This window comes from Toxotes jaculatrix, chromosome 23 (assembly GCF_017976425.1).
Source record: "Toxotes jaculatrix isolate fToxJac2 chromosome 23, fToxJac2.pri, whole genome shotgun sequence".
In the NCBI taxonomy this organism is placed as follows: Eukaryota; Metazoa; Chordata; class Actinopteri; family Toxotidae; genus Toxotes; species Toxotes jaculatrix.
Window position 1 is genome coordinate 3,588,778 of NC_054416.1, and position 19,430 is coordinate 3,608,207.

The following is a 19,430-nucleotide window of genomic DNA, read 5'->3' on the forward strand; positions in this document are numbered from 1 at the left end:
TGCAACACCGAGGCCCATCCGCTCAGTTTAAAGATGTGTAATCAGTCTTTTCTCCTCTTTCTAGCCTGTAACATTTTTACACACAAACACACACACACAGGCAGGAAATATGGGAGCAGCACCTGAGGCCAAAATTTGCAAATGGGACATGTTTCTAAACAGTCTTTATTCATAGATTCAGTTATATGTTTATACCAAAATAGACCATTTTAAGACTTGTACAGGTTCATTCTGTTCAGGCAATAAAGCAGGAAGATGCACTGACAGTATAATGCAGATAAAATAAAGGCAGCAGTGTCATCTAGTAAGACCAGAAGTGGTCACTGAAAATTTGAGTATCAGTGAATAATTAGCTTTTTTTAAAAAAATATTTAAATAGTATTTTATGGTGGTTAAAATTAATCAGGCAGACATATTCTAACAGTATCTACAAACATGAACAAATACATTTACATAAATCTTACAAAGTCCATAAGGAAAATCACAGTTTCTTCTTTGTGAGTCTCATTGTAGATTTTCAACAACTCATACCTGCTTCATTCCACTGATATCCAATACATGGACTGGATAAAATGATGAGAACCACTGACATTATAATACAGCTCAATAAAACAACCCTACAAGAAATACTACCTTTGTGAACTTATACACATTTTTGTTGGGACTGTCAGAGAAATTGTTATGAAACTCGATCATGAATTTGAGGTATTGCTCTATTGGACTGCACTGTATTGTAAGGAGTTGTTTATAATTTGTGCTCCTCGTGCATAATTGGTGGAATTAAACTGGTAGTCATTTAAAAATTGACTAATCTGTGAGCAAAATGCTGCATTCATATACACCTTAAATATACACCCTTGAACCACAGAACAATGCATAAAGTGCACAAATAAAAAGGTATTGTGTTATCTTGCCCGGTCCCTGTGAGAACATCTGTAAACATTTTATAATACAAATCCAACCAGAATAATATACAGCCTCAAAAGAAACCAGAGTTGAACACCTTTCTGACAAAGTTACAACAAACGTGACCATTATAAGCTTCACGTTACTGCAGTAGATTTGAATATACTATACAATTCTGATAATGTCCAGAGTCTGCTGTTCAAATCTCTACATGGATTCCTCAAATCAACAGTTCCCTTATTTAGCCAGGAGGGGGCAGCATATTTCTCACATGTTTCCTGTAGCCTCCAGCAGCTCCTCTCTGATTGCATTGAGCTCCACTATTCCATCATTCAGCACATTTGCCACCTCTTTTATTTGACCCACCATCTCTTTCTTGCAGCCTTTCTTTAGCTCACGGGAGTCCTTGATGAAGTATTTGTCTATGCCTTTGAAGAGTCCTTGCACTGAAGCTACAGCTGTGTCTGTTACCTCAGTTGCTCGCATCACCGGCGAGTCGACTAAGCTGATCATCTGGACAGCCCTGCGGATCTCCCAGTCCTCTGAGTAGTGTTGGGTGCCAGACCGGAGGAAAGGATGGCCGCGAAGTTTGTACAAGCCCTGATTGACAAAGTGCAGGATCTTACCAATGTCCAGCAGGTGAGCCTCATACTCCTGCAGTACTGTCTCCACCTATGGAAGGGGAAGAAAAGGTCACTGTCTGAGGTTAAACATCAAAAAAATCAAATGGTAAACTGAGTCATGTGATGAGACAGGGCTATAACCCCAGGCTCTGGTATCAAAGTCAAGATCCTTTAACTCTGCAGCATTATAAGAACGTCATATGAACAGAATTTGAAGGAAACTTACCTTCTTCCGGTCGTGCATATTGTTAACGTTATCCGAGATGGCTGCAGAGGCTGAAGCGATTCCACCAGCCGTTGCCACACCCACACCAACAGCTGTAACTACCAGCGAGGCACCCAGCGTAAAGGGTGCCAGAGCCAGGCCGGCAATGGCTGTCACACCACCCACAGCTGTGGTGGTGCCGCCCGTGATGCCGGCAATCTTGGCTTTGTGGTGGAAGTTGTTGATGTCATCTGCGATGGCGTGGAGCATGATGATGGACTGCCAGAGGACCTCAGCTCGCTCTGTGAAGACCTTGTTGAAGACACGTAGGCCACGGTAAACCTTGTCCGACAACATGGTGAATGACCTGGGATTTATTTGGGAGCCAAACCAATAAAAACCTTAAAATATGGTTCTCTGTACCAAATGGCAAACAACCTCTTTAGTCAAGCAATCACCGCCACGGCAGGCTCACCCTGACAGCAGTTTAAATGTAGCCATTTTTGTTCATTTCTAATCATGTGTTCTCCAGATTCATATACACAGACGTACTTGGACTCATCCTCCTTTATGACGTTGTTCTCATCGTCCGACGGCACCTCATCCCATTCTGAAATACAACAAAGCCACAAACGTTAGTGAAGTTAAAAAAGACATTCAGGCGTTTGTTTCTATCGCTCAATATCTGTTGTCTGAATCTGTAACTTAAAATAAGTATGTGACTCACGCTCCACAGTGTACCACCATTCCATCAGGCTGTCAGTGTCCTGTGACCAAAAACAAAAACATAATGGTTCACACGTGAGCACCACACAGTTCAAAAAGGGAAACAATATTTGCTTGCACACATAGGAAATGTTTGGTGATGAAGTGCAATATTTGAGTATGTCCTTTGTTAAAAGAAACTGACCCCTTCCTCGTCTTCATCTTGAAAACCATCCATAGCATGCTCATCCTTCTGAGCAGCCAGCCACTCCGCCTGAATGAGAGGTGAGGGGAAGGGTGTATTTAACAAAAACAAGCCAGTGACTACTAGAGTAGACTAGATCAATAGATCTTTGCTGCATATTTTACTATATTCACACAGGTTAGTCATCAAAACCCCACATTACAATTGCTGTGTTGGATAGTATGTAGTCTATGTTGCTGAACCGGCCCAGTCATGTCAAAGGAATGTGTCCCATCAAGGTACGCAGAGATGAAGATAATGAAGCCGACAGTGGAAAACAACAACATTTCTTAATCGTTTCTCAATCACCATTTGAAATCAACAAAGCGCACCTTGTATAAATAATGCAAGAAAACCTTTTGTACTCAGGAATTTCCTTCTTAAGAAGAAGATTTCCTTTTTAATCCTTCTTAATAATGACTTTATGCTTGAACAACAAGGCTCTATCAAATACTACAGTCATGACATGTTAAATAAACTTCTTATCAACTCTTCAGTGTACGAGATAAAAATAGGTTTTCACCTCGTTTTCTCAGGTACATGTAAACGCTTCTGACAGACGTCAGTGCTGGACACGTGGACAGTAAACAAATCAGAGAATCAAAGAAGTGATTTTCCATAAACCTAGCCAGGTCTGACTCACTAGAAAATTTCAGACCAAAACAAAATATGTTATCAGAGTCAGAGTCAACAGAGTCCAGTTAAACCATGTGCTGCTGCATCACAAGTTACAGTCCCATGATGACTGAGGTTGGTAACTGGGTCATTTATTAGGACATAAATACAAAGATGAGCCAAAAAGGAATAAGTTTATCTAAGTATTAAAGACATGCCATTTTGATAGAAATCACTATCTAAAGAATCCACGTGTCATGCCAAGGTTTGGCTGAGTCAGCAACATGTTGTCAGGTCACTTATCTTGCAGTATTTTCCACTCTGAATGGTGTAAACTAACCTTAGCAGCCTCCGACAGGTAGTCGCTGCATGCAGCTCCTGGAGGGTCTTCGTACTCTGGATGCATGGCTTTGCTCTGGCAAGACGACGTGACAGTGATAAGTGAGATTTTCATTCTCTTGTTTGTAAGGATTTGACAGTGATAACAAAAATCCCTGCAATCAGAAATAAGTTAAACTGCACAGACTGACCTTAGCCTTGAACTTTTTGAGGCCTTTGAGTTTCATTGACTTTTTCTGTTGAAAAAAGAAACAGTTTTCACTATCACATTTTAAATAACCTCAAAAAGGAAGCAGCAAACATGAACATCAGGTTGAAAATACCGGTTTGCAGCTTTCCAGTTCATCTTGTTCACTGTCAGACATCTCTCCCGGACTCATGAAATCTTTTCCTGTAATTTCATCCTGAGCAAAGGCATCCTGCAGAAATATGTTATAAAAATTAAGCCAAAACTACAAAAAAAAACAAAAAACCCAAAAACAACTCAAGTACACAATGATAATTAACGCTTCCGTTGTGCATTAAACAAACAAACAAACATACACTGGATGCCTGCTGAGGTGTGTGGTGATTGAATCCGATCGGTTCACTCTGTCCAGCTGTGTTGTAGGTTGTCTTAGATTTGCGTGGAACAGGATTAGGACCTTTATGTTTGGAATATTTCTGCTAAAACAAACAAAACATGATGTTACTAGTACCATTACAAAGTAAAAGTAATACACTTATCATAAAATACTGGTTTTAGTTTTAATATACCGGTTTGCAGTCCTCCATCCCGTTTAATTCGTCATCGTCTAACTCCTCTGCTGAGAAGCTGCCCTTCTTCTTCTGAGGACAGGTGTCATCCAGCATTTCCTCCTAAGTCACAACAACATTCAGACAAATTGTTAAAAAAAATTCAGCAAAAGCATCTACCATCACCCACTGAATGACAAAAGTTTACCTTAGGGCTTCGGCGACCCACGTGCAGCAGTTTCATCTTTGTTGATTTCTTCTATTGATGAAGGAAAAAAAGCCCATTAAGTTAAAACAGGTAACAGAGTGGTCAAAGAAAATCTGAGAACTACGAAAAAAGAAAGTTACAGGTTTGCAGTCTTCCATCCCATAGGCATCTTCATCTCCATATAGTCCAGAAGAAAAATGGTGTGTTTTCTGGAAGTGCTTGTCATCCATGAAAGCAGCCTGAGCAACATATACAGGACAACTGTTATTCTTGGCAGGTAAATCAGGAACATTAGCAACCAAAATGTTACTGTTAGTGACCTTTGAGGCAAGTCAGCAAATTCCTAAATTCAGAAGAAAAAAATGTATAAATATGCATTTTAGCAATGTCAAACAACAAATCGAAAATGAAAGGTAGTACCTTGCTGGCTGACTGAAGACTGTGGCCTTTCATCTCTTCTACATCCTCAAAAGCATCATCCTAAGAGTGAAGTAAGTTTAATAACTTGGACGTAGAAAAACTAATTGTTTCAGAATAACAGTGATTCTAAAAGTGCAGCACTGACAGAAAACTTCAAAACTAAATCCATAATCAGACCAGTCGCCCTCATATTACACAACGGGCGAATGAGTTCACTGAAATGAAGGCGACCATCACCTGTGACTTTTTACGAGGTGTGTAGCCATGTGCACCGAGAAGTTCATCTTGTGTTTTGTCCTGAGGGGGAAAAAAAACAAAAAAACAAAACATTCCAAGCATGTTACACTGTACAGACATCCTCATACCACAAACATACGAACGTAGCACACACACACACCGTACACATCCACTACACTCAGTGAATATATTTGTACCTTTGAGCCTTTACGAGGTGTATATCCATGTGCTCCCTTCAGTTCATCATCAGCCTGGAGAAAAAAGGTTTTTAAAGTGATTCACAAACATGATGGTTTTCATATATGAAGCTGTGAAATGTGAAATAGAAGCGATACAGTAGATGCAAAATACCTTTTCTACAGTGATGGCAAATCCTCTGTGTGGCACAAATTTAATTTTCAGCTTGTTTTTTTTCTTCTGGAGAGACAAAAGATTAAATTGCCCAAATAAATGAATGCCAGAATACTCAGAGTGCTTCCCTTAAATGCTCAAAGAAAAAAAAAAGATCAATTTAACTGTCATTCAAACGGTTTAAACCAAACGCTCGTCCAAAAATTCTGAGAGTATTCAAAATAAGCAGCTTCATTCTACGACTTCTGTCGGCTGAGCTGTCGTGAATATTGCCACGCTGTCAGTCATGACAACACCTTAGGCTGTTGGCTTGGTTATTAAACATTCAGATAACAAAAACATATAAATCCATGACTATCAACCTCTTCATGATGAGCTCCATCCTCCTCTTCACCCGTGCTGTCATCCACCACTGTCCCCTGTTAAAAAAGGCACAGCATTAAAAGCCTTTACATGTTTTGGGAGATTAAAGTTTGTCTTAAAGGAAACAAAGAACATAAGTAATAAAGACTTTAAATATTTAGAAAGAAATAATCTAACTATAATCTATTACTCCTTTCAAAGTGCTGACATGAGTTTGAGGAAAAAGTTGGCAGACTTCTGGCACTTTACCTCTGACCATCGTCGTATGGAGTTTTTCTTGCTGATGCTTTTCTTACCGATGTCGTCATCCTGTTGTGGAATTAGAAAGAAAACCTTAGCTGAACTGTGATGCTGAATTATGTGTATGACACATTGCAGGGGATGTTTGTCTGGATGAAACTATTACGGCAGATTAAATAGGAGACTTGTGGGAAATGTTCCTCCATGAAGCCACATACCTGTAGCTTTGATTCTTGAGGTAAATGTTCATTCATGTGCTTCCCCTCTATCATGGAGGAATTGGTGGATGCTCTTCTAAGCAGCCGGTTCATTTTGGTCTTCAGAGCTGTTTTCTGGTGACAAAGGAAGACATTGTGAAACCACCACAGGTTTGCTAATCCTGTTCATTCGTACAAAAACAAGACTTAAAAAATAAATGAATACATAAAACCTACTTTATATTCCTGCTCTCCATCTTCATTCTCTCCTGTAACCGTGTGCATTTCTGAAAAATAGTCCTGGGAAACAGAAGCACTCACTTTTAAACTTAGAAAAAAAAAAAAAAACTATGAGTTTGTCCTCCATGTTTGTTGCCTGTATTTGTTTGTGCCTTTTCTTTCACTGTATTTGCACTACACCACAATCTTCCTTTGCACTGAATCATAACTAGATGCAACAACATATCTTCCACAGATATAAATATGTAGGGACTTGGCTTAGTGACATGAGCTTAATCAATTTATGTTTGATTCTAGACACACTGATTGTTACCTTTGATGATTTACGAGCGATGGGTAGTGTCTTGCTCTTTCCCTCCTTGGTGTCATCAGGAAACTTATCCTAAAAAGTAAAATCCATTAATGATGTACTGACAAACGTGCAAACACAAACAAAGCAGCAAAGCTGTTATTTTCATTGTTTATTTTACCTTTGAGCCTCTTCTGGAGAGTAGGGACATTCTGAATTTCTTGTCCTTTTTCTGTAATAATTGTTTGCACAAAACCTTAAATTATATTGTGGAAAAATATATTAATGGCAGCCACAAGATCTTATAGTGACGAATGAGTTAACGCTCTCAGATCGTACCTTGATCTGACTTCCAGAGCCATCCTGATCCTCACCACTTCCTCCATCGGAGTCCGTCTTCACCTAAGAGAAGGATTAAACTTTTTTTTATTGTTTTATTATTTTATATGATTTTTTTCTTTCTTTTAAATGAACTTTCTTGTACCTTCAATGACTCTCGTCGTAGTCGAAATTTTCCAGACTTTGGGGAAAAAGAAACAAAAAACATTCTTCATCAGCTGAAATGTCTCTGACAGAACATTACTTTGCATAAAGAACATTGCTGAGTGTACACGATAGTATGCAAACCTATTATTGAGACAGTAATCAAAGGATGCTAATTAAATGTTTTCTTACTGGTTTGAAGTCAGGGCTAAGCTCAGGACTGTCCTCAGGCCAGTCTTCCACACACCTTTCCTGTTTTGGGATTTTAATAAAACAAAGCTTTACAACATGTCCGTATTATTAGGAGCAATGAAAACTGAAACCTCCATCCAACACACCTGTCCAATAAGCAGGATATCCTCAAGGACAACGTAGTTCTCAGGGTTCACTGGTTTACTTTCCTGTGAAAGAAACATACTTAAAATATGCACACCGACAAATTATTTCCTATGTGTTGCATATCTTTATACCTATCCACAAGCTTTCCACACATGATCATTTAAATAATTTCTAATTAGACAGTTAGACGCACTATTGCACAAGATACTTAGGGCAGCTAAACAGGTCAAGTTTAGACAGCATGCGTACTGGAGTTTTTGGTTTGCGACGAATAACTGGCTTTGGGACCGTTCTGAAGGCCGGTTTAGGAGCCGTCTTTGGCACAGTTGGTTCAGGTTCAGTCTAAACACAATCAAAAACAGACAAAGAAGATTTCAGACAGAAAGTGAGACTAAAAAAAAAAAAGCAGGTAATCACTAAGAGATTATGTTAAACTGTGTTCTTTGCATACAGGTTTTGCTGGTGTGGGTGGCTTTTCTGGTTTTGGTGGCTTTTCTGGCCTGGGTGGTCTAGTTCGAGGAAGTGGCTTTGGTGGACGTTTGAAGGTTTGCACCTGCAAGTTTGATTATGAAAAAAGGTATGAAGTGCGTGTCATATAAATCAGAATATGTCTTGAAGCAGTCTGCTGACTGGATGCATCTTGTGGTCCAGTGGGACCCTCAAGGACGCACACTTTAAAATGTAGAGTATAAAATATTTAACATTGATTTTATGGCTGTCAACGTATTGAATGGTACTTATTACATACATGAGTCATTTCCGTTCGGGTCTGGCTGGGTGACACAGAGAGATTGCTGGCCTGACTGAAGGGAGTCGGCTGAAGAATACTTCGTTTGGTTCCCTGAGGAGTCGTCAAGACAATATCATGTGACTTGTCGAAAGACTTCGGCTGAATGGCCGGTAGAGATTCTGACTGCGCTGCTCTGAAGAGATCTGGTGACGATGGCATGTCCAGCTTCAATTCCGACGGACTGTTGAGTGAAGATGCAGAGTACGTAGCCTTCTCAAATATATCCCTGCTGTTAGTATGTGAGGGGAGGGGTTGGAAGATGTCTGGAGTCCCATTTGAAACATCTTGGAAAGGGTCATACTGTTTTGAGGGAGTAGCACCAAACGGGTTTTCCAAACTGGAGCCTTCTTGGAATAAATCCCTTGTAATTGGGCTTGGGAATGGGTCGACTGCATTCGTGGATGAAGTTGAAAATACATCCAGATTTTCCTTAGAAGAGCGGTCGAAAAGGCCATTAGCTTTTGTAGAGAGATCTTGTCTGTTTTTGTTGATGTGGAAAAGGTCCCCATTTTCAGCTGGACCAGCTTGAAACAAATCTGCTCCATTGGTGGAAGGAGTATAAAAAGGATTCACCACAGAAGGCTGTGGAGACTGGAACACATCGTCCTCCTTCTCTGAAGGACTTTTGAATGGGTCCACAAAAATGCTGGGAGATTTGTCAAAGGGGTTCACCCCCTCCTCTTCTTTAACAGCCTGGAAAAGATCTTTGGAGTTCAGGGTTTCATCATGAAAATGACCATTAGCAGATGCATTATGGGCTAATGCCGATGTCTGAAAGAAGTCTTGCGTATGGTTGTGGGTAAGGGTCTGGAATATGTCCTTTTGAGGTTCAGAAAACACATCTCCATTTTCCAGAGTCTTAATTTTGGGCTGAAAGTCCAGAGGCGAGCTCTGAAATTCAGGTGGAGGGACAAAGATGGTGTTGAGGTCTGTTTCCTCTGAAATTTCCGTGCTTCCTTCCTCCACTGCATGACCACTGCTGCCTGATTCCTGATGAAAGAACACAGGGTCATTAGGGAAGCCTCAGAAAAAGAAAAAGGTAGTTCTTGAGGTAATGTTGTGATCTGGTTTTAAAAACTGAAATCCCTGAACAATACATACCAAATAATACGCATAAAATGGGTTCGCTTTGGCCAAATCCCCATTGACTCCATTCTGATAAACAAAGAAAGGGAAATGAGACAGAGAAGGAAGTGGTGTTAGATTTCACTTTGACTGTTGACATATTGCTCAAACTGAGTTAAGCAGGCATCTAAAAACATATCTGAGGGCATACCTGCTCTCCATTCTGACAGAATTAGACAGTGACACAGCAGTGTCGTTTCACATGATGACAATGAACTGAGTTATTAATAAAAAAAAATAAAAAAAAACTCTACTGCCTAGTCAATCAATCTGCTTACACACAAACACACCTACAACTTTCAAAGATTTCAAGATAACATTTTGTGTGATTGTACTGCAGACTAAAGAAGAAAACGAGATAGGGTTTGGATTTAATCTGTGCTGCAGAAGGAAGAAGATGATCATCCTACTTCTTCAAACTGAGAGCAACATTTTCATCCTTGGAGTTAAAAATGCTGTGCATGCTCTGCAGATGCTGAAACTCACCTGTCCTAAGTGGACCTGGTGGTTGTCTGTCACATCTGTAGCAGCAGCTGAGAGGTCGCTAAGGAACTCACTGTCCTGTGGACCAAAAGTCAGTGACACTAAAAAAACACTGCAGCACAGCGAAGCGTGGGAAGTCACGCATCATGGTTTTCATGCATTCCAACTCCGTGTGATATAAAAGTCATGTGTCACTAACTTGTTTGTTTTGAGACTCGTTCACAGCTGATCCACTGGAATCAGAGGGCGATGAAACAAGAGTCTGATGAGGAGAGAGATGGAGAAAAAAATTAATTCAACTATCACGAAGGAGCTAATTTACGTGTACATTTTTTTACTTTTCATTCTCAAACTGGAAAAGAAGGTAAGGAATGAAGGAAGGGAAGAAGTCACATATAACTCCCTTGCAGTACAGTAAAGTACCAAGGCTTAGTGGGTATTAGGGTGTGTGTCTGAGCCAAACCCTGATAGAAGTTATCTCAGGGCACATCTCATATAGAGCAGGTCTAGACCGCACTCTTTATAATATTATTTACAGAGACCCAACATTTCCCCCATGAGCAAGCACTCATACTTATACTGTATGTTGCAATTTGTAATTCTGTACTGCCAGTGTGTGTGTGTGAGCGTGAGCGTGAGTGTGTGTGTGAGTGTGAGTGTGTGTGTGTGTGTAGCCACTTACCTTGTATTGATTATGGAAAGGGCTTTGGGAAACTTTCTTCAGCATATTCTGTAGCGACACAATGCTCTGGAAAGAAAAAAAAAGACGGAAAATCACCAACTGCCCGTTCTTCTTTTTTCTTTGTGCTCTGCGAGCTTAAAAAAAACAACATACGACGTCTTACTGTCATGAAAGGGATACATTACAATATGCCGGTACTTGTCTATTGTGTTACGTGTGATGTTAGTTAAATTAGACGTAGAGGAGTATAACCTTTATACTTATTGTCTAATGGATCACCATTAAACTATCTTCCTCTAATGAGAAAAGGTCAGATACTTTCTGACAATGAAAAATATTGAATTATTGAATCCTACTGGTACAATTTGTGTTTTATGTTATAAAAAAAACAACACAGAAAAGTCGTATGACGAGGTCAAACTGCTGTGTGACGACAGCAGATTCTTTGTGTTCTGTACCTGAATGAAAACATCCATCAGTCACACACATGACAGACAGTGAAAAGACATTCAGAACAGCTGACATCATGGCACTCTGGGTTTGGCCACCCAGTGTTTGCCTTCACAAAATACATGACAGCAAACAGTGTGCCCACAGTAAAGGGAAATACACTGTCCCCCATGTCCTGATCGGATTAGGTTCTTTACTTTCTTTAGTATAAAATGTTAAACATGCAACACGTGGAAGAAAAAGCTGGAAATCAGGCACTGGCTGCAAAGTTTGGCGCCATATTTGAGAATCAAAGACTCCCAGTCTCTGTCAACAACTTTTCTACCACAGACACAGTCTCCAAATACTCACAGGTCGTCTTTCCCCAGATGCAGCTTCAGCTGCTGCTGCACGCTCTCCATGCTCGCCCCCCTCCGCACCATTCTCCTAATAATAAGCAATTATGTTAGAAAAAGACTAGAATAATAACCTAAGGAAATATATTTAAAACACTGGGAACAATTTACAATACATAGATCATATAAACAAAACAATAAAAACTCTCTCTTTCATCTGCCTGAACAGCCTCAAGCATCAATATTCATGCAGGATTTCTCCAGCACTTACCGAAGCTGTATCTCCTCTCATGATCGGTGATTAGTTTGATAATAAACTCTGAATTAAAACCACATTATTTTTTTCCCACGGATGAGATTTATCCGGTGAATGATCGCGTTTCTTTTACACTGACACGCATCAAGTGTTTTTTTCCTCTGGACCAACAGGATTTAGCTCGGTAATTATCTCCCGGTTTGGCGCACCTGTGTCAAGTCTGCTGCGGTGAATACCTGAACATCCGGTTTGAAACATTTCTAAATAAAAGACCATTCAGTGTCGAGCTATCTGCACTTGGCTGAAATGACACGGGTTGCAATGGATCACCATTAAACTATCTTCCTCTAATGAGACCGGTATCACCCAGTTATTTGGGATAACTGTCATAACCAGGTGTTGAAAGTCGAAGTGGTTAATGTCCCCAGAGGACATTTAATCATTCTCACTAACGCGTTCAAAATGAAATTTTCACTATGATTTTGAAGGCCAACACGTAATTTCCGGTCGTTGTCTGCCTGCGTTGACTTGCTACAGGTTGTCACCTTTCCCCCGACTGTGCTCACATCAATGCAAACCGACCGGTTGTCCTCGCCCAGCTCGAACGGGCGGTGTGGTCCAAGCGTGTTGACGCGCGGAGGCTCGGTGCTGACAGACGAGGGCTTAAGATATTGTGCTGCTTAATTAGACTGCGGCAATGCACACCATTCACAAATCATAATGAACTTTAACCTCCACCATCAAGATAAACATTTTTTTAAAGTCTAAAAAGAAAATTAATATATCTACGTAAGAGAGATAAGCTCACACTTTCACTCTCTCCTAACAAGCCTTTCCGGAAATTCACCCCTCAAATAAAATGAAACTGATGTATTCACAGTTCAGCAGCAGTTACCTTGGCTGGATGTCCTTAGCTGTGATGTAACTAATAAGGTTGTGGGCAAATCATGAGCACTGAATAAATAATCACACTCAGCATTAACAAAAAGCATTAAAAAAAATAAATAAGTATGGACAGCGGGTAGGACAGTGAGTGAGAGACACTGGGAGTCCTTGAAATGGTGGCTGCAGAGAAACATGGATTCATAGTTAGCTCTAACCCTATAGTATAGTAACCCTAGAGTATAAATTAAGCTGTATACATTATATCAGTGAATAAGAGTTAACACTGAAACTTTAAATGTTTCTCTCAGCTGTTGGTTTTAGGAAACAGACAGTGTTGTGAAATTATTTGTCCAGCAGATGGCAGCAGCTCTGTAAGCTGTAACCCTTTACTTAACTTTGTTACTGGACCAGTGAAAGTTACTTCAAAATGTTTTCTGTTACAGTTACCGGTAACATTACCTCATCAAAAAAAAGCAACTAGCAATATAGCTTTAGAGGCCTAGACTCAAGAATATATATGAAATATTTTTAAATTCCTTTACCATGTGAATAAAAATAATACTGTAAAAAGTTGAAATTGTTCAAAAAACTTTGTACATTATATTTCATCAATTGAGAATAAAGCAAACCTCTTAGGAGGAGTGTTGGAGTGATTTGTGTTGCAAATTCTGCTGAAGCCTGTGTAAAACAAATCTCAACCAAAAATGATTTCAAATCTTTTACATGTAAATATCAAGTATCTGATGTTTGCTCATAGTGTCTAATTATTTAATCAGAATCTTTTTAATCTTTATCTTGTCCGAGCACACTTCGTTCCACCAAGAATTTAGGGGATTGCCAAGAAAGCAAAAGAAAAAGCAAAACCACCATCCTCTGGTGCATGTAGGGGATTTTTTCTGCAGTTAAGAAAAGACATGGGTGTGACTGGTTTGTTATCTACCATACTCATCCTCAAAGACAGAGGACAGTCCAGAAATACAGAAGATGAAAGGTGAAGGTGAGAGCCCAGCAAACTATTAGAAAAAGAAGTAAAGCTTTAATTCTGTTCATTTTTAGGAACAGAATGAAAGAACTATTACTACTTATTCTTTAATGGACAAAAAATAAATGTACCTTAAATATGTGAGTTGCTGCATCTTGAGCTTAACATTGAATTTCAATTACAGTAAGTAAACTGGTTTACAGTAAATCCCAACACATAAATCGAAAGCATGGCCAGAAATTCCCTCAGGGCAGTGCCCAGGTGAGGAATGCAAACAAACAACAGAAAACAAATATAAAACAGGCAGGAATCACACGCTCTGGCTGCAGATCATCTCAGGTGTCCTAAAGACAAACATCGTGTCTCACCTTTTTCATCTGGTTAACAGGTGAGTGTCAGACTACTACCACAACATATTAAATGCATTAATAAGAAAACAGTTACTATATAATGCATTAAATATTTATATTACCTGTACATTTATGAATATTTGGTATAAATTCTTTGTCAGAGTAAGTTCAATAACATTCATACAATTTTTACAATTTTTTTAAAAGAGAGAATCTCAAAATCCTGATTTTATCCATTTCTGTTTTGACTAGATTTGACAGTTTTTCCCTAAAATGGATGAGTCTGGCACAGATCTCAGAGTCCAGACACTGGCTCAGAGAATCACAGCTTTCTCCACTGCTCACAGTTTGTTTCTTCCAAACAATAATGCAGAGCTTCTCCTCAACAAGCTGAAAGGACTGGTTACAAATATCAAATGGAGCCCAGAGGAAGCTGCTGACTTGTTCAATGCTCTTCTGAAGAGATTTGAGTCAACAACAAATGACAGATCACATCTGCTCTCATGGATGATGACAATATTGCACAGTATAGAGATTAATTATATCACTCCCAGTTGGAGATGTCAAAAAGGAAAGACACTGATCGAGTTGGTTCAAGACAAACATGTAACAGATGAAGAGCTAAAGAATCGTTTAACCAGTAACACAGCGAAGACACTGGAAGAAATTCTTGAGGAAATCCGCCAACAAAAGTTAAACCAAATTGATGATAAGCTTTTAGATGAGGTGAAAGATATCGTATCATCAGTTTGTAACCACCTTAAATCAAAGAATGATGAATCACAACTAACTGGCTTGAAGAGAGACTTGCTGAAGCTTTGTCAGGCAGCAGAAAAAACTCACTTCAGACCACGACTGACACAGATGGTGAGCTGGTGTCTTATGGCTCTTTCCAAGACAGGGCGGTTAATTCAGGTTGGAACTGGAGAGGGAAAGTCGTGTATTGTGGCAATGTTTGCAGCATTTCGAGCTATGAGAGGAGAACAAGTAGACATCATGTCCAGTTCCCCAGTTCTTGCAGAAAGAGATATGAAAGAGTGGAAAGGCTTTTATAAGGTTCTGAACATCAGTGTAGACTGCAACAACAACAAACAAGAGCGAGACTTAAAAAAGTGCTACCAGTGTCAAGTTGTTTATGGTACAGTGGAAGAGTTTGCTGGAGACTGGCTCAAGCAACACTTCCACAGGATGGACATATTTGGACAAAGGAAATTCCAGTGTGCAATTGTGGATGAAGTGGACTCGTTGATGCTGGATAAAGGTCTCCATGTGGTTTATATAAGTAGTGATATGCCTGCTTTACAACATCTTAGCCCACTCTTGGCATGCATATGGGCCACTGCTAACCAGTACAGTGAGATCGGTACAGAGACAACTGTGGGGCCAAAATACCCCTTCCATCAAGTCATACTTGAAAACATAACAAAGGGCAGAGATATCGATGAGTTCACCATCCTTCAAATGGCTGAGGACACAGGTACACTGGCAAAAGGTTCAGTCAGAGACCTTAGAAGGGACAAGGGCCTTTTAATAGAGAAAACTGCAAGTATTACTGTTAACCACCTGGCAGGGTTCTTCAAGACAATCGAGAGGAAATTCCCATCTTGTCAGTTTGCTCTGCATTGCATAAACAAAGATGGAGCAATAGAGAAACTGAACAAAGAGCTGCAAAGTGAAAACGGGAAAGTACCACTGCTTTTAACCAACGGAGGCTTCTGTCAGTACATGTACTCTGATGAAGACAGTGTGCACAGAGCTGCAGAACAAGAAATTAAACGCGCTCTGCATTTCACACCGTGTGATCTGAGCAAAGACCAAAGTAGCTGCTACATCCCAGGCTTCCTCTCAGATCTGGTCAAAACTAAACTGAAGGTGTGGATTGAAAATGCATTTTATGCAAAAACCATGACTGAGGATCATGAATATATCATTGAGAAACATGGAATAGTCCCTGTAGACTACACCTGCACAGGTGTTGTTGAAAACCTCATGAAATGGACAGATGGACTACAGCAGTTCCTTGAAATGAAACATGAGTCCAAGCTGAGCAGCATGACAGCCATCACAAACTACATGTCCAATGTCGGCTTGCTTCTGAAGTATGGAGATCAGATCTATGGAATCTCGGGGACTCTTGGCCAACAAGCAGAGACTGAGACTTTACAGAAAATCTATGATGGTATCCAGACCTGTCAGATACCGACATTCAAACCCAGAAAGCTGTTTGAGGTTGAAGGAGTAATTGTAGATGATGAAAAAGAATGGATTGAAAAAATCTGCAATGTTGTCACAGCACAAACTAACCCTACTCTGTACAGAGAGGCAAGAGCTGTGCTGATCATCTGTGAGACCATCAAACGAGCAAAGGTTCTCTACGATACTCTCAAGGTCTGCAATAAAACACTTTACATAAACAACAACATGGACAATACTGCAATCTTTACCAAGAAGCTTAAAGCAGGAGAGGTCATCATAGCAACAAACCTTGCAGGTCGTGGAACAGACCTTAAGGTTTCTGATGAAGTAAACAGAGCCGGAGGTTTGTTCGTTGTGCAGACCTTCCTGCCAAGGAACGCTCGCGTGGAGGCACAGGCATTTGGTCGTACTGCAAGACAAGGATCTCCTGGGTCAGCTCAGCTCATTGTCTGCTCCAGCCATCTCTCAGGACTACTTCAAAAGATGGTTTTGACAAAGAAACATCAATTTTTATTTGAAAAATTAACAGATGCCACTCCAGCATATCAAGATCTTTTTGTGATGCAATTGAGGTTGTATCAAGAAAACCACAGCACTGTCACATCTCAAGATATGTCTCAGACACTGTCACGTATTTTGACTAAAAACTCAGTCAGGAAGTCAAGAATTACGACAGCTAAAGAAGTCAGAGACAACTCAGTGGCTCAAAGACTAGCTAGCTTCTTGGAGTGTGACATCCCAAAGATAAAGAAGAAGGAAGAGCTCTTCCGTCAGTATCTGAACACACTAGATGAAGTGTACAAAAGCAGTAACAAGCCAGCAGACTCAGATTTGTCTGCACTGAATGAATTCTGGGGTATGTGGCTTCTCACAAAGTTCAGTGAGAAAGATTCTATCACAGAGCTGAAATACAGACTGAGCAGTGACCTGAACGGCGCCAGGCAAAAACTTAGACACAGAGAATCACCCTTATCAAACCTGCACGACTACACAGTGTTTGGCAATGAGCTACGTGAAAAGGGACATCTTGTAGAGAGCATCAAGATGTACACGAAAGCCATACAGAAGGACCACTGCTGGGCAGCAATTGCATATTATAACCGTGCCTTTGCATCTTTAACCCACCAAGATAGACATCAAGATCCAAACTGCATCAATCAAGCTCTGGAAGATTTACAAAATGCCCTCAAGTCTGTTGAGCTCTACTGTGAACAAACTGAGGTCACTCTTAGATACTCCGCACATCAAATCAACGACTCCTGCACTGATTCATTCACCAGATTTGACAAACACATCATAGCCAGATACAGACTGTTGCTGTTTTTCAAGGCAAATATTAATGAGGCCATAAAGAAGATAGATCGGGCCAGAGACACAGGTGGGAATGTAAAAGTGGAGAAGAAGCCTGTCTCCCTCCTGGTTCCACTATTAGATTTTTTGCCCTTGGCTGAATTAGTGGCTCTAATTCGTTCCAGAGACCCTCTGAAGATCCACGAGCTCATCAGTCATCCCTCCTTTGATATACCCAATGAACTCAGGTGTCTTGAATCTATGGGCCTGACTCATGTCTATACCTTAGACACACCGTTCTCTCTGGGTGGGTTTTTCTCAAAGCTACACAGGACCATGCATCAAGCTTTTAACTAGATGGCAGATACTCATGATGTGAACAAAACATTTAAGCAGGCAAGCAAACAATGGTGTTATGAAGGAAATTCTGTAAGCCATAAACTTTCAGATACTAACAAACACAGCTGCTGAGGGTTTTTAAGTTCTTCTTTTTGGTTTTCAAGTTTATTCATTCCTACAAAGGTTCATGGGGATGTTCCATTCTTAAAAAAACAAAAAAACCTAACTGAACTAGTCAGAAGTCAGAATGAAAAGTTTCAGTTAATCAGTTACGTTCCCTGTCCACTATTACAGGACATATGTTTTTTTTTTAATTATTATTGTTTGTTGATTTTTTTTAAACATTTTTGCAACTGTTTACTTGATCCTTTAATTCATTCATATATTTTCTAATGACAATGAAAAAGTAATGTTGTGATACTACACGTTTAATTTTATATTGTATTTTCTGGAACATACACCAAACAACACTATGCAAAATGTATTTACAAAATTGTCGTTGAGTTACATTATAAGGCTAACTTAAGTAATAACGTTTTTTATTATTATTTTTATTTAAAGAGAAAATGACATTGATTTTTTAATTCAATTTGTAAAGGCAATTTGATTCTGTATTATAAACTATTATCAGCACACAGAGGTCATGAAATAGTTGTTTGAAATACAGATTACTACACTATATTTACATATGTGGTAATAATAATAACCAAATAAGAAAAAGCTGAAAAAGCTCTCATATGACTACAGAATTAATTGTTTTCATCACACAATTTTTGGGGGGTAATGAAACTATTCTACTTGTTCTTCAAAACGGAAGCAGTTTTAACTCTTAGGGTCAAATAAACACAAAGCCAAACAGACTCCAGTTTTAAGGCTGAGAAGAGACTAAATATAATCACTTCATAACTCCTGGGAAAAAAAAAACTTTTGTTCTGCTCATTTGAAACTTTGTTTTTTTTAATTCTGTTTATTTTAAAATATTAATATGTATACAGAGAAAACTGCGTGTCAATATTAAACCAGAGTTCATGGATTAACAAAACCGTTATTTTGTTTTCTTTTTGGAGCTCGACTATGAATACAGACCAGGAAACCGATCTGTACAGAACTGTTGCCTGAACTACATGCTCGTCCTATTTAGCTGCTGCCTACTTCCCAGGTGAACCCACCTATTGCAAGAAGAGTCTCCTCACAAGGTGCACCGACGGCATATTGCTAAAAAAATATATATAAACTTATTTAGAGTAAAAAAGCTTTATATAAACAGCGCAAACTTTACTGTAGCCTGTGTAAAAGTACCCTTGACCAATATACACGTAAAATCACTAATACAAGCCAGCCCCGTTCCGTTCTGCTTACCAGGTGAACATACCTGTTTCAAGGAGTACTTCCACACAAAGTGCACAACGGCATTTTGTTGAAAAATATAATCCTGTTGGGAGTAAAGAAACAAAATAGCTTCATTTCAGTAGAGCACAGGTATTTCCGGTTTCAGGTAAAATTCGAAATGGCACGTGACTTTCTTCTC

At 39.6% G+C, this 19,430-nt stretch overlaps 2 protein-coding genes across 8 annotated transcripts; one reads left to right on the plus strand and one right to left on the minus strand.

Moving 5' to 3' along the window:
* Positions 1-147: 147 nt before the first annotated feature.
* Positions 148-19,396, minus strand: si:cabz01007807.1. 4 transcript variants are annotated; one of them, XM_041031114.1, is made up of 35 exons: positions 19,275-19,396; positions 11,621-11,695; positions 10,820-10,885; positions 10,337-10,399; positions 10,141-10,215; positions 9,631-9,684; positions 8,488-9,519; positions 8,191-8,292; positions 7,989-8,081; positions 7,739-7,801; positions 7,593-7,652; positions 7,402-7,437; positions 7,257-7,319; positions 7,099-7,149; positions 6,942-7,010; positions 6,626-6,688; positions 6,410-6,523; positions 6,201-6,260; positions 5,951-6,007; positions 5,589-5,654; positions 5,435-5,488; positions 5,238-5,297; positions 5,001-5,060; positions 4,721-4,819; positions 4,581-4,631; positions 4,394-4,495; positions 4,181-4,303; positions 3,961-4,056; positions 3,829-3,873; positions 3,639-3,713; positions 2,645-2,713; positions 2,462-2,501; positions 2,287-2,344; positions 1,756-2,101; positions 148-1,578 (listed from the first exon to the last, which is right to left on the minus strand). In XM_041031114.1, exons 3-35 carry the CDS (start codon positions 10,862-10,864, stop codon positions 1,174-1,176), a joined length of 3,849 nt encoding a protein of 1,282 aa, XP_040887048.1. In that variant the 5' UTR covers positions 10,865-10,885; positions 11,621-11,695; positions 19,275-19,396; the 3' UTR covers positions 148-1,173. The 4 variants fall into 4 exon arrangements, with proteins under 4 accessions (XP_040887048.1, XP_040887046.1, XP_040887045.1 ...); XM_041031112.1 differs by lacking the exon at positions 19,275-19,396 and adding an exon at positions 11,876-12,068 and having other exon boundaries at positions 4,181-4,300; XM_041031111.1 differs by lacking the exon at positions 19,275-19,396 and adding an exon at positions 11,876-12,068.
* Positions 13,714-18,084, plus strand: LOC121176961 (protein translocase subunit SecA). 4 transcript variants are annotated; one of them, XM_041031115.1, is made up of 3 exons: positions 13,714-13,742; positions 13,912-14,115; positions 14,330-18,083. In XM_041031115.1, the coding sequence occupies exon 3, from the start codon at positions 14,351-14,353 to the stop codon at positions 17,918-17,920; it is 3,570 nt and encodes a 1,189-aa protein (XP_040887049.1). In that variant the 5' UTR covers positions 13,714-13,742; positions 13,912-14,115; positions 14,330-14,350; the 3' UTR covers positions 17,921-18,083. The 4 variants fall into 4 exon arrangements, with proteins under 4 accessions (XP_040887049.1, XP_040887050.1, XP_040887052.1 ...); XM_041031116.1 differs by having other exon boundaries at positions 13,725-13,742; positions 13,931-14,115; XM_041031118.1 differs by lacking the exon at positions 13,714-13,742 and having other exon boundaries at positions 13,823-14,115; positions 14,330-16,726; positions 16,877-18,084.
* Positions 19,397-19,430: the final 34 nt, after the last annotated feature.

Excerpts from the sequence above, each read along its gene's own strand:
- si:cabz01007807.1 (XM_041031111.1), bottom strand. The coding sequence starts at position 11,896 with ATGAGAGGAGATACAGCTTCG. Across the intron at positions 5,298-5,434 it reads CACCTCGTAAAGGCTCAAAG|GACAAAACACAAGATGAACT; the intron begins GTACAAATATAT and ends TTTCCCCCTCAG. Across the intron at positions 2,345-2,461 it reads ATGGTGGTACACTGTGGAGC|AATGGGATGAGGTGCCGTCG; the intron begins GTGAGTCACATA and ends GTTGTATTTCAG.
- LOC121176961 (XM_041031115.1), top strand. The coding sequence starts at position 14,351 with ATGGATGAGTCTGGCACAGATCTCAGAGTCCAGACACTGGCTCAGAGA.